Source organism: Halictus rubicundus, chromosome 10 (genome assembly GCF_050948215.1).
Source record: "Halictus rubicundus isolate RS-2024b chromosome 10, iyHalRubi1_principal, whole genome shotgun sequence".
Lineage (NCBI taxonomy): Eukaryota > Metazoa > Arthropoda > Insecta > Hymenoptera > Halictidae > Halictus > Halictus rubicundus.
Genome location: NC_135158.1, coordinates 14,712,786 through 14,726,592, shown reverse-complemented (window position 1 = coordinate 14,726,592; position 13,807 = coordinate 14,712,786). Strand labels below are relative to the sequence as shown.

Here is a 13,807-nt window from a genome sequence, read left to right as displayed (position 1 = left end):
AGAGGAGGGCGTGTTTCTTGAACGCGCAGAAAAATGATTTCTACGGAATTTCAATTTTGGGTCAATTTATTTAATTCCTAAAAAAGAAGATCAGGAGGATTATAATGAACGTTTCAAGAAAAATTCTCAATTTATAGTTTCACGTTTGTAAAAATCATCTTAATCGTGATATCTTATTCTTGTACTGTGGAATTAAATGTAATTGTTAAAAATTTATTTAAATAATACCTAAATATTATAATACAAGTAAGAGTGTAGGTATCTCGCTTTGCTTCTTACTTCCGATTGGTTATGTTACTTTATACTATACGTGGTACGTTAAATGTAAAAGCACACTTTTCACTGGTTAGTATGTCGTCCTAACTTCGGTTAATATGATATTGCGTTGTATCGTCTACATCTTCCTAATAAAGATCGAGTTAAATTAATCACACGGACAAACAGAATTTGCGATACACATCATCACGTGCCAGTCGGTTATTACTCATCAAACAAACATAAAATTTATTTAATTATTGTTTTATTAAGTTTTCACAACTATATTATATTTCCTTTGACAGGTTGAATCACGTGTAGTCAAAGTATAAGAGTTGAACTTGTTTTCATGAATAGGACTAGATTCAAATATTGACGAAAGTTTCGGGAAAATATAATGAGAAGTAGAAAGGACTCATTGCGGATTAATAATTGAGACAAAGACAGGATACGCCGGCATGCTTTTTGAAGTACCGGAAATTGTTCAACGAGTCCCGTATAGAGTTTATCTTGCTTTTCTTATCTATGTTCATGCTCGACTAAGCTCGATCTGATAATTACAAAATGGCTACTCTCCCCGGCTATAAGATATCAGACAAGCTTCAAATGCATTGCGCTTAACCGAGGAGTACTGTATTTTTGTACTAATCGGGGGTCATGGCATATGTTATTATTACCGTGAACGCAATATTAACGGGTGGATAAAATTGATTTTATGCTTTTACTAATATTATATTATATAGATATTTTATATTGTAATATAAAATCTATATTATATATTATAATATAATATAAATCTATATTATAATATATCAAACTGACTATGGAACCCCTGACTAAGGAAACTTAATTAAAATTAATTTTGGATGTCCTGTACTACTGTCGGAGGATTTAACACTAGAACAACCAAGGGTGGTTAAAATGACTTGTCTGGCGTTTCTTATAATCACGAAAATTACATAACCCATAAAATTACTTAGAAACTATGAGAACATTTTTACGAAGCAGTAAATTACTGGAAGAAATAAATAATGACAAGTCATTTTTACCCCTTCGGTAGAAGTAGGTATACATCAATCGTCGGTTGTTCTAGCGTTAAATTATTCTACCTAGAATACTCTGCTAGGAAAGCTAATGGAAATTAAATTGTTCGAGAACCTTTTGGTGTTTGCGTTGCAATATTCTGCGACCATGCATTTAGAGAGCAAACTGCGATAACAAAGACCATGTTTAGATTAGCAATAAGAAAGATGTTACAACAATTCTCGATATTTGTCTCGTTATCTGATCGTAGGCATTGTTTTTATACTTTTTGGCAATTCATGGCCGCTTAATGAAATGAATTATTGAATTTTCGAGAATAACTAATTATTTTGATTTGGTGCACAAAGTGTACCATGTATTGGCCTTGAATTTGCATTCGTGTGCATTAATCGAAAACGAACCAAAACTCGAGACAGATAACGAGGAACTATGGCATCCGCCCACAGAAATTAAACCGAACGTTTTCCCGTTTTGGTTTCAGACACCAGTCATCGAGGATGATGGATATTGACAGTGAAACCGAGTGAGGGATCTTGCCTTTCGAAAGGAAAATTTGCGAAGCAGGAAGAGACGTAGCGTCTTGTAGCGATAGAAAGGCACCAGAGAAGGAAGGGGGACGAGAAAAAAGGAAAGAGCGAAACACCACCGTCGCATCGTTGCGAGACGCTAAACAAAGTTTAATCGAAAGGACGGGAAGTAACTCGCGAACGAGAGGAACCGGACGAGAGAGGAGTGACCGAAAACGAGTACACGGCACTCGTGGATCGTGTAATAAAAAGGGGGGGAGAGAGAGAGAGTGAAAAAGAAAAAAAAGACTCAGCTCGTCTGTAAATAAGAGTTATTTTTCGTATGAGAGAAAAGGCGATACATCTACGCCGGAACGAAGGGAACCGAGCAAGAAGACGTTTAGAAGTCCTTGAACGGAAGAAGGTTCCGAGGACTTTCTCTCTCTCTCATTCTCTCTCTCTCACTCTCTCTCTCTCTCCCTCTCTCTCCTAGAAGATCGCGCGAAAGAGGTGGACCACTTGGTAACCGAGAAACGGGAAGTGGCAACAGAAGACGATAGAAGAAGAAGAAGAAGAAGAAGAAGAAGAAGAAGAAGAAGGAACACAGCGTCACGATTAACGAGTCTCGTTTCTGCATTCTTTATCCAAATTCAATTGCGTTTCTTCTGCAGCTAGAGCAATCGTATCCGCAGATAGTGATTTTAGTATAGATTTGAATGAACTGAGAAGTCTTCGCGGAGAGTAAATAGAGAACGAGAGAGAGAGAGAGAGAGAAAGGGAGAGAGAGATAGAAATAGAGCAAACGAGTGAAAGAACGAAAGAGAGAGAGAGAGAAGGAAAGAAAGACATCGTATAAACGAGAGTAATATATAAAAGCAAGGAAGAAGAAGAAGAACAAGCACGGTGACAAGAACAAGAAAAAGTCGGGAAACCGAGGGTGTGTTAATTGAGAAAAGAAAGCAAGAAGAAATAGAGACGGTTAAAAAGAACACCTAGGAAAAGAAGAATCGAGGAGAAAGGAAAGAAGGAAGGAAAGAAAAGGAAGAGAGGTGCAGTGTAGAAGAGCGAAAGAAGGAAATAGAGAAAGATAGAGAGCGAGAGGGAGAAGGGGGAGAGGGAGAGAGGGTTCGCGCTGTGAAGCGGTATTGAGAGGGCTGGCGTGCCCCATGTTGTGAGCGTCTGAAGACTGCCGTGGGCAGAAGTGAAAGGGCGGGAGGGAAGGGTAAGGGTGCCGCTGGTATGGAGTATGGAAGCGGCGGGGGCGGAGGCGGTGGGGGCCGTGGGGGTATCCAACCACCCTCTGCAGCTGCGAGGGGTATGACGGGGACAGATACTACCGATGCTGCATGGCACAAACACGAACAAATGATCCTTATGGAATCCAGGCACAAGCAACAATGTGAGTATATCGGTCCAAAATCATGCCCTCATTACTTTCAATTACAGTAGGGCACGGTTGAATTTACATCAGCTCAGGAGGCAGCAGTGAAATTCTCGCGAGCAGGACGTCTCTCTTCTCCGAGGACTGACCCCGAGCCACGGCTCGACAAAGTCAGAGAATCGGTACAACGAGCGGAAGCGAGATGGACATAGTACACACGTCGGAATTTCAAAGGGAGGCCCACGACTGAGAAGAAATGAACATGCAATAAAGGGAATTTAATTTTCGGAAATCGTCGTCTTACCTTTATAATTGTAGCACCGGTCGATAGCCGGGATTCTCCCGGTTAAAATAAGTCCAAACACAATTATTTTCATCGATCAATAGACAGTAGAATCCTCGTTTATTGCACGTGATCCTCGTTCATACTGGTCACTCCCACCACCGGGTGTTCGAGGTTCTGGAACTCATAGGGGGAGTTAGAAGAAACAAAAGAAGACTGGCACTGAGAATTAATGCGATTGGATACCTCTTTCGTTGTAAAACATAGACTTTTGCACGGTCTTTTGCTTCGGGCCCGTTTCGTTCATCGAGCGAGGCTCTACTGTACACAATTGGGACGTAGAGTGTTCCATATTGAAGCGGTGAAATTAGGCGAATCTACTTCGTGCTTAGGCTCGTTTTGATCCGTAGGATCCCAGCCATCCGTTGGCGCTACAATTATAAGGGCAAGACGACGATAACTGAAGATCAAATTTTCTGTAGTCCATATTTACTTTTTCCCTAATCGTGGCATTCCATATGAGTGTTGGGAAAAGAGTGGAGCTGACTCGTGTAAATTTAACCGTGCACATTTTATGTAAACTTGACCGCGCACTACTGTAACACTGTCGCCAACTTTCATCTGTCCTTTACATTTCTTCTTTACTATTTTCTCTTCTCGCTTTAGCCGCGCTCGTCGCTCCACAGGTTTTTCCCAGTTTGATTCACGAATTTTTCATGCTGGCCTATCTCGAATTTCTTCACTGTCGATAGTGGTTCGGTTCTAATTCGCCGTTAGCTCATTCGGAACGAGGTCTGATCAACAGATAGGGCCTCACGTTCCCTCGCTATGTTCCCATGTCTGGACGTATTGAGCAATAAATACACTCAAGTAAAATAATATTAATCTGGAGATGATAATAATCACTGAATCGAACAAGAATCGAGTTTGGTTGATAGAACAATTTGAAGAGCTACTGAAGACTTTTACGGTCAATTGATTACGTTTATTACTAGACTGCGGATTTAACGTGTTTATTGCAAAATGAATAGACGCAACTTAGAACAGCAGAAAAACTAACTGTGTTTGATCTGGCTCATCGCCAATTTCCTGTGTCGATTATTTATCCAAGCAAGATAATCTTGGAAACGTTAAAATCAATCGATTCGATTGACTCATATAATAAATCGCTTGACTACAGCATGCTCTTCGAAGCATCAGAACGAGTGTATGAAACAGCGGTGAAGCGATCAAATCAGTAGTGATTTTGTAAATTATTTTACGAAAATCAGGATCAACGGAACGTTTGATTTACCAGTTTAGGAGATTATTGATTATCGTAAACAAGAAATGAAACCGTCAGCTGCCTTCTGGTTACGCCTTATACAATGCATTTATGTAATACGTATTTTATCTATTTATATATTACATAAATTTATTAATTTCGCGGCGCAGTTGTTAGATTGTGCACTGTGTGAAAAGCTATGCTACAATTAGAAAGGAAGTAAAAGTTAAATCATTTGAACAGATACTGTAACCGAGAATGTCTTTATTGATGCTTTTGTGCATTTCTTTAAACCACTAATTAGAAAGTGCTCATCACACAAGATAATAATACCGCACAAAATGTAAAAATATTCAGGGACGAATTTTCTAAAGTAGAAAGAAAAGATATTCTGTTGTCGACCAACAAATTTTCACTTTGTTTTACTTAGAATGATTTTCATTTAAAAAGGAAAATAAGCGTACACGTGTGCGCCTGTATTCCTGAAAAGGTTAAAGAAGAAGAGGCATTTTTATCTGCTTCCTGCAACCAATGCGGAACGTTTTTATTTTGCATAAAGGTCGACAGTCGAGCGACGAGTCGTAAGAGGAACCTGAAAACGTGGACGAAAATCTCGATATGTGAGCGATATGTTTTAGTGAACGGGATTATAGGTCCACCGGGTATTTTGCTCGTGCAACGAAACGCCCTAACTGGATACCGAAATCTTCGAAATTGAAAGTCACCATTCTAATCCGCAAAGATGAAGGGGTGCGATTAGAAATACGCGCTACTCATTTCCGGTGATTCCTCGGGCAGGCTTTAGTGGTCCTACGGGCGAGCATAGTACAGTTACAGGCTCGGGAGTCTTCAGAAAAGGCTGGCCAATGGAAAAGTACTGGTGACGGCCGAAGGCACCCTAAGCGAACCTCTGCAACTCTACAGGATGTTTTTAAATCGCAGAGACAAACTATACCGGCGGTTTCTACGATGGATCGCGCACAGTCGTGTCCCCACGAACTCTGTCTACCTGGAATATCTTCTTTCGTTGAAACAGTACGCGGAAAGGTTTGAAACAAAAGTTATAGGATTTAGAGCAATTAATAATACAGTAATAATGGAATGACTTATTTTTTGATCTTGATAGAATGGTAAATTCTGATTAACACTAGGTTTACGGAGCACTAAAAGTGACTATTTTACATTGATTTATAAAAAATCACGAGAATGTGTCTATCTAAATTTTTAGCCATTTTAAAAATAACATATACCCAAAGAAATAAATTTGTTGAATAATTTCTCATGAATGCATCTTGATGATCTCAATAATCGTAAATTATTGACCATTTTAAATAATAGTTTGACTTTGTTGATCCTATTATGTACTTCGAACATGTTTCATAATATTCATAATTGTCATATTGTTTAAGACTAGGTTTACGGGACCCGTGAAAATGACGGGTTCTAATAATTTTAATTCACGATTATTGAGATTATGAGGTGATCCATCTACGTGGAATTACTCAACAAACTTATTTCCTTGGGTATATATTATTTAAAAAATGGCTGAAAACTTGGATAGACACATTCTTCTTATTTTTATAAAGTAATGTGAAATACTCACTTTTAATGCTCCGTAAACCTAGTGTTAAAATAACGAAGATATTTCAGGTGGACAGAGTTCGCGGGACACACTGTATATTATTTCTTGGACAGTTTAGTTCCAGTAATTATTAGATACACATCGTTCAATGTTCGATTAATTTTAACACATGCGGGACCGGTATTCTTTCTCTGTTCATCCTTCTATATTTTCATATACTCTCATAATAAATTATGATCTCATCTTTCGCTAATGGTCACGGATTACTTTAAGCGTTTACGGAAACCGTAGTCGGCATTTTTGGTTTAAAAGAACGCTATATGTGTACCAACACAAAAATCCACTACTACAATTGGTTTTGAACTAAACAGAGACTGATCGCTTACCTTCCTTCTAAGAACAGACTATAACAATTAATCAGGTGATATTTTGATCGTCATCAACTTTGTATATTTTTGTTTGATTTTGTGTTCTTTTGTACCGGCTGTGCTGTTTAATACTTGGCTTATTGGTATGCAGACGAAAGGGAATCAAACCATTAAATGATCATTGTGTAATATAATATGCTAAATTAATCTATTGCCTTATATCAGACCAAAAATTTGAGCTTTTAGTCGCAGCTGGTTCTAGCAGAAAACCATCTGTTGGGAACGGCGCGTTATTCTAATCTAATTAATCTAATTGTAAGACTGAATTAGCCTCATAAAAATATGGGAACGTGGAAACTGTTTTATATACAATCCTACATTAGTCAGTAAAGTGACAACTAGACTGGAGATTTTATGCATTGATCATAAAAATGAGTAGAATAACATTTAGAGAATAAAATAATATTGTTGCATATAAAACGTCCGATTTGTAACGGTAACGTGAAGCAAGCATACATTTTTCCTAAATAAAACTTATTGCTCAATGTTTTGGGTGAGAAAGAAGAATTTTCTCTGCACAAGCGTCATTGTTACTTTGCCTCGGTATTAGTAATAAACAAGCATTGTGTGAAGAAGAGATAATAATCGGAGAGGGAATTACATGAAAATAAATGTATCACGGGCAAGAGAAGAGGAAGACGAATTTGTAAGCAGCGAATCACGTTGGCAATACATAGCATAGCGGGATCCATTTTTGGACTGATACCTGATCGGCGACTCTCGAAAAATTCAAAGACTTTAGGCTGGACTGTTCGGCCGGCTACTGACTGATATGTATTTTCGACTTGGCAGTCTGTCTCCCCACAATCATCTCTTTGTCTTCCTCTTTCAACTTAACTTCATTTTGTATTTCTCGATTTAGGAACCGGCAGCCATTGAACCTGCAAGGAGTAAAAGCAATTGTGTTCGTTTGCCCGATCGAATTGAATCGAGAAAAGGAAAGTTTTAAATTGAAAAATCAAAGAGAATAGGTACCCTTTAACTGCAAAAAAAAAAAGACTGCGGATCTTTATGCAAAATAAAAATTGTCCGCGTCAATTGCAAAAAAAAAAAATTGGCAATGTAGAAGATTGTTTTGTTCTTTGATAATGAAAAAGTTACTAAAATTGCTTGTTATTATATACTTTATTGCATCATTAGTTCATTTCAGATACACTTTTCTATACAGCATTCAAACGTGTTTAGTAACCAAATATATTAAATCATATATTGATTAAAGGTTTGAAAGTTGATTGCTTTACGAAGGAGTAATTATGAGGAAGTCTTTTTTACTGGCTTATACTCCTGGACACTCACATATATATATACATATAATGCACGTGTTGCGTGCAGTGTAGTAAATTACGTCTTCCTTCATAGTTATTACGACATCGTTACGATGTAATAAGGGGGTACATAAAATAAATTTTATCATTTGTGACCTTGATATATTTCCTCCTCTTTCTTTGTATAGACAGTAAGAAAGTTGATTTCTTTAATTAGTATCACAGGAGCAATATTTTATCGAATGAATATTTGCCAATAATACAATGTATAATTGTATAACTAAATCAACAATGAGACAAATATTTAGGCTTTGAAGTTTGTGGATCTCATCTTTTACATAAAAAGTAAAAGCCACACAAGCAAATTTTATACTAATGGCGCTGATAGTAGTAGCAACGTAATACTTTATCAAACTATGGTGACAAAAACAGAATGCATGTAAGTCCTGTTTACAAATTATATAAATTTTGCTTTTTATTACATTGTAATAATAATAGGACTAAACCTCCCATTAGAAAACTTTCCTAATACAAAAGCGTTTAGGAAAACACTTATGTTGAAGAGTAAGGAACAATTTTTATCGGCTTATAATACAAGAATCTGTATTGACGTGCCATCTTTTATTCATATTTCTGATGATTAATATTCATTTAAGTAGATGACAACGTAAGTTGGCCTCCAGGAGACAAGTTAAACGAATTCCTTGAAACATTGAGTCTATGCGGACCCAGGTGCAGGCGAGCGAGGGTTAAACAGTTCATCGCTTGCGTATTTTCTCTGTTCGAGGATGTTATGATCCATAGCTAGTTTGGTATTACATGTTTCGCATAGTGGAAGGTCTTGTTTGTCCAAGAGGTATTAGCTCCAGCACCGCTGTTTTCAGCTTATTTTAATCGCAAAACTCTTTTCGCGCTGACCAAAACGATCTGTCCTTCCATATGGAGAAACTACAATTCTTAACCCTTTGCACTCGGCGCTGTTCTCAATCTGAAACTAAATTTTTCTTCCGTCTTACAATATTTTCATTTTATTCATACGAAACTGATCCGATTTCTACATATAACATTGAAATGTTTAGTGATCTATTGAATACAAATTTTGTAATGTAACCAATATTTTGTAATATTTTTTGTAATTTCTTTGAAATAATGCCACAACAATTTCTAGTGGTGCTTCAGACACTTACAGTACTTAAAGAAACGTTTCGTACGTGTCCCAAACTGTTCGAACTCGAGGACGAGTTGGTCATAGAGAGTTGGAAACCCTTACCTCCGACAGTACCTTGAACGGTTGTCCTTTGGTGGGAATCCATCGTGAAAATGTCCGACACATAAAAATGCGCGTAAACAAAAATTGTCTCTTCAGAAAATAATAATTAAACAAAAACGACGCCGACAGGTATGCCGTGTTTAATTGCAACGCCGCACAGTGGGCAATTTGGACGAAATCGGATTCAAAATCAAGGAACTTTCGATAGTAATGAGGTAGAGCGATGAAATTTTTTTTAAATTAAAGCTGAAACTTTGTAGAATATGGGAAAAATCACGGGGAAGAAGTCACGATTATTTGATGCTTCAGGTGAAATTTTTAAGGGATACATATCAGATAATAAAGAAAAATGTGATATTCGTACATATAAAAAAATATTTAATAACAATTTTTTATGTTAAATGAACAAAATTTTCGTTCACTGGACCACTGTCGCAACAGGTATTTTTTGGTAGTGCTCCATTGAACGTTATAAAAATAATTTATGTAAGATAAAAAAATTGTTATCAAATATTTTTTTATACATAAAAAATTAATAAATCATATGCAGTTCACATTTTTCTTTACTATTTAGAAATATTCCGAAAAAATTTCTCCCGGAACATCAAATAATCGTAACTTCCGCACGATTCACTCTTGGAAATTCGGAAAGTTGATATTTAAACTTAAATTGTGGCGAAAGGGTCTCGAAGGGTCTCGTGATTTTTTGCACAAAGTTAGATCAATATTACACCTTACCAAAACGATTAGTTCCAGACCAAAATCTATAAAAGTATTTGTTGTATGCTTCCATAAATAAAAAATGGGCAGAAAACAGAGATTTTCGATTAGCCCATATTACTTAATGTCAACAACTTTTTACAGAAATTTGTTTTGCCAAACAAGGTACGTTGTACCTGTGGCAATCTCTCCACAAATTTTCAAACAAATTCGTTAAATAGTTATCGTTTTTACAGATTTTTTGCCGCTTTTTCGCCATTTCGCACCACTGTGCGCCGTCGAGCCGCCGACGAATAAGTAACCTAAAGCGCACCTGCATCTCCGAACTAATAATTCTGCACGCAACCTTGCCGGGCCGCGGTGCAAAAGTACGCGGAAGAAATCTCTGAATGAGAGGTAAACGCGGAAGTCTGTATAAGCGGCGTCACAAGATGCGGTCGAAGACAGGTGGCCGGGGGGATAGGGGGCGGTGGGGGGATGCGGTCTGGGTGTGGGTGGCGGGTGATGGCATTGTCCATGTAATTTTTCCTGATACTCGGGTTGCCGCAGGATCATCGCAGGCCATCCACCGCACCGGGGGAGCTGGCCGATCGTCGAACGTAGCCGGGACCTGAGTTATTTCTCCGTCTGGCGGCTCGGTCCGCGGGCCAATTCCGCGAAGATCAAAAGCCGGACTAGTCTCTCGTCGAGATCGATGCGTGCTCGAATAATCACTTTCTTCCGTTTGTCTTCAAGGAGATCGTGCGTCAAAGAGGGAAGAAAAGACTGTGTAACCGGTGGTATAAGTCGCGGTCACCTGATTTCAAGGCGACCGAAGGCGTGCACCGTCTTCGCTCGGTCGTCCTCGATACTTTCTATTATAGCCTATGGTGTTGATATACAGACGGAGAGAGAGAGAGAGAGAGAGAGGTTCTCTCTCTCTCTCTCGGTCGTTCATTCTCTCTGTCGTTCTTCGGCCGACTCTGTCTCTCCTCTGTGCATTTACCGTCTTGTTCTCTCGACGCAACTCGCGCCGGTATAGAAGACAGACCAGCCAGTCGGTCGGCGGTTGCTCCACCCCCGTGCGACACGATCAATACGCGACTCTCCTCTTTTGCTATCGCATTCACCCCCTATCTCATTCACACACAGACACACACGCCCGGCCGGCCGAGCGTGAGCGACCGGTCGCTCGCCGCTCGCCCGCCTGTACCCGCCTGTGCCCGCCCGCCCGCGCCCGTCCACCCGCTCGCACGCGCGCGCGTACCGACTTCTCATTTCCCTCGCCCACTGCTTTCCTCTTCCCGTGCACGTCGTACAGCCGAGACTCCGTAGTCGGTAACGGTAACAGCAAGAGCAAGCAACACCACCGGCAACAGCACCAGAACCGCTCAACTGTTCGTTTTGAAGCTGTCTTTCTGTTGCTATGCTGCCTGCCCTTATCCTCTCTTCTGTTTCCTCCAACGTCCCATCCCGTTCCGTCCCGTCCCGTTTCGTCCCGTCCCGGCCCGTCCCGTCCCGTCCCATCCTGTCCGCCTCCTTCTTCCTCCTGTCGAGCTCTTTTCCGTGTGCTGTCGCCCTGCAGGATGAATCCTGCGTCGCATCACGTTGTCTCTTTTTCTTCCCCTCCTTCTGTCTTCCTCGCTTTCTTTTCCCTTCCGCGATTTCTTCCTCCCTTATCCCTTATCACTCATTCCTCGTTACGAATCGTTTACCCAAAATCACTTTTATTCCCGTGTTCGTTTGTTCTTCTGCGCGTCGCACTGTCTGTCTCTCGTTAGTCTCTGTTCTATAGCTTCAGCGCTTCTTCTCGGAATAGACAATTTCCGTCTTCTGACCGAAAGCTTCGACCGGAATTTTGGCAGCGATGGTCAGCGATACGCCGCAGCCTATACGTTTTCGTTTCTAGCGGTCTCTTTGTACCTCGTAATTGTAACTCGCTGTTAATTGGGAAATTAGAGAACTTAAATAGCCAGGACCTGAACGCTTAGAAATGAGCGCGGGTAATGCGTGTTGGATTGCTTCTCTGGTTGGAAAATTACGGCCGAGTCCTCCCTTCTGCGACTCCCGGACCTTTTCTCTCTCGCGAGTCCCTTCTCGAATTGTCAGAGCTCTGTAGTTACCATTTTGTCCGTATCGGATGCGATGTTCAATCTTTTTTAATCGCGCGGAGACAGTGAAAATTACGTTGACGCTTGTATGAAACATCGATGTGATACATACCTACGAATATCGATGGAAACTTGAAGAACTTGTAACTAGACTGCGGATTTTATGGCAAAGATGAGTGGGCAAAATGAATTTAATTTTACTGGTACATTATTACCACCTGCTCAAATTAATAAGAGACGGAATCAATTTTTCTGCAACTCCCCCTTCGTCTAATCGATGCAGACAATTTTTACTTCGCACAAACGTCAGCAGTCTACTTATAACTTTTCATTATTGTCGGCAAGCAATAGGTTAATTTGAATTTGTATAATTCTCAAGGTTAATCGAGCTTAAGAGCGAGTCGACGTTTGTTGTTTTGCTCCTTTCTTTATTTTTCACGAAATTATCACGGTTTAAATATCGACAATACTTCAAGAATCGGAAGTTCAGTGTTCCGATAATGTTCGGATGACCCGTAAGATTTTGATAAATGTCTACAGTTCAATGACGATCGCGAAGTGTACAGGAAGTAATTCTGAACAGTCGACTGTATCGGTGATACTTGAATGTATTTTTAAGCAAACAAGTTTCAGCAAAAGCGTGTCTTGTGCAGTCGCTCGTAGACGCGTAATTTCATTGAAGAATACACGCAGAGAAACGGTGCGCTAACGATGCAATTATCTGTGCAGCGGGACCGTTTCCTTAGTTTATTTCAATACAGGCAGCTCATTTGTTTTCGATGATAGTATTACAATAGGTTTTATAACTGTGGCGTTTAATATTACGATTCGATGCATTGTCATCCCGTCGCACCAATTATGGATATATATCGTTGGTACTCGAATGGTATCATTGAGATCGTAGGTAATTTCATGCAGAAACATCAGCCTCTCGAAATTGAAAATCGGTACTGAATTGCATACTGAACATCTAACTTTCCGTCGGAAGAGTTTTCGATTTAGGCGAATCAAATCTCTTCAACGATACAGTGATCGATCGGATATAGATCCATCGCAAGAATCTGCGATAAACACCTGCAAAGTGGTACTCTTGCATTTTACATGAACTTAATTGTAACGCGGAAAACAATTCAGATAATAATGAACCCTTTTCGTGATTGCAGTTGATGTACAAAAAAGATTAGCCCTTTGCAGTTTTGGTCATCGAAGAAGCAAGATAAGCGAAATACCATGAAAATACCATGAAATGATTAATTCTTTCTGTTTAGATGGTATTTATATAGCTCGTTAAATTTTCAGTGCAGTATAACGGAACCTTCGCGTCTGTTTTTCTTATCTATAATATTAAAGGATCCTTCGAATGAACAAATTGAATGAAGCCGAAGAATTTGTCGAAACCAGATTGTGTCGTTCGCGATAGTTCGATGCGCGAAAGAACGATTCGGTAAACGGGAAACGTCCGCTTGATACACATTCATGAAAATGCTTACGTTAACCGGATGAACGTTCATTGAATACATATTCTTCGGGCATCTCAACAATAGCATTGTGTACGTAATATCGAATAGCTTGTACGTACATACGGCTTAAGGTAGCAATTTTAAACACAGCGGATGTTGCCTATCATTTCACGAGGAACAACAGCTCCTTGATTTGGCTCCGATTTACTTTGTTCGCGAGTTGTTAACATGTCGCGGGATTTTCCAATGCGGAACATCC

General features: G+C 39.6%; 1 protein-coding gene across 1 annotated transcript in view; it reads left to right on the top strand.

Annotated features, from left to right (window-relative positions):
- The window catches only part of Mnb (minibrain), a 34,597-nt gene that overhangs the window by 5,174 nt on the left and 15,616 nt on the right, over nucleotides 1–13,807 (top strand). Inside the window, exon 2 of the mRNA XM_076794581.1 lies at nucleotides 1,781–3,204. Coding sequence (XP_076650696.1) covers nucleotides 3,045–3,204 — 160 coding nt within the window. The 5' untranslated portion in view covers nucleotides 1,781–3,044. The remainder of the gene's footprint in view (nucleotides 1–1,780; nucleotides 3,205–13,807) is intronic.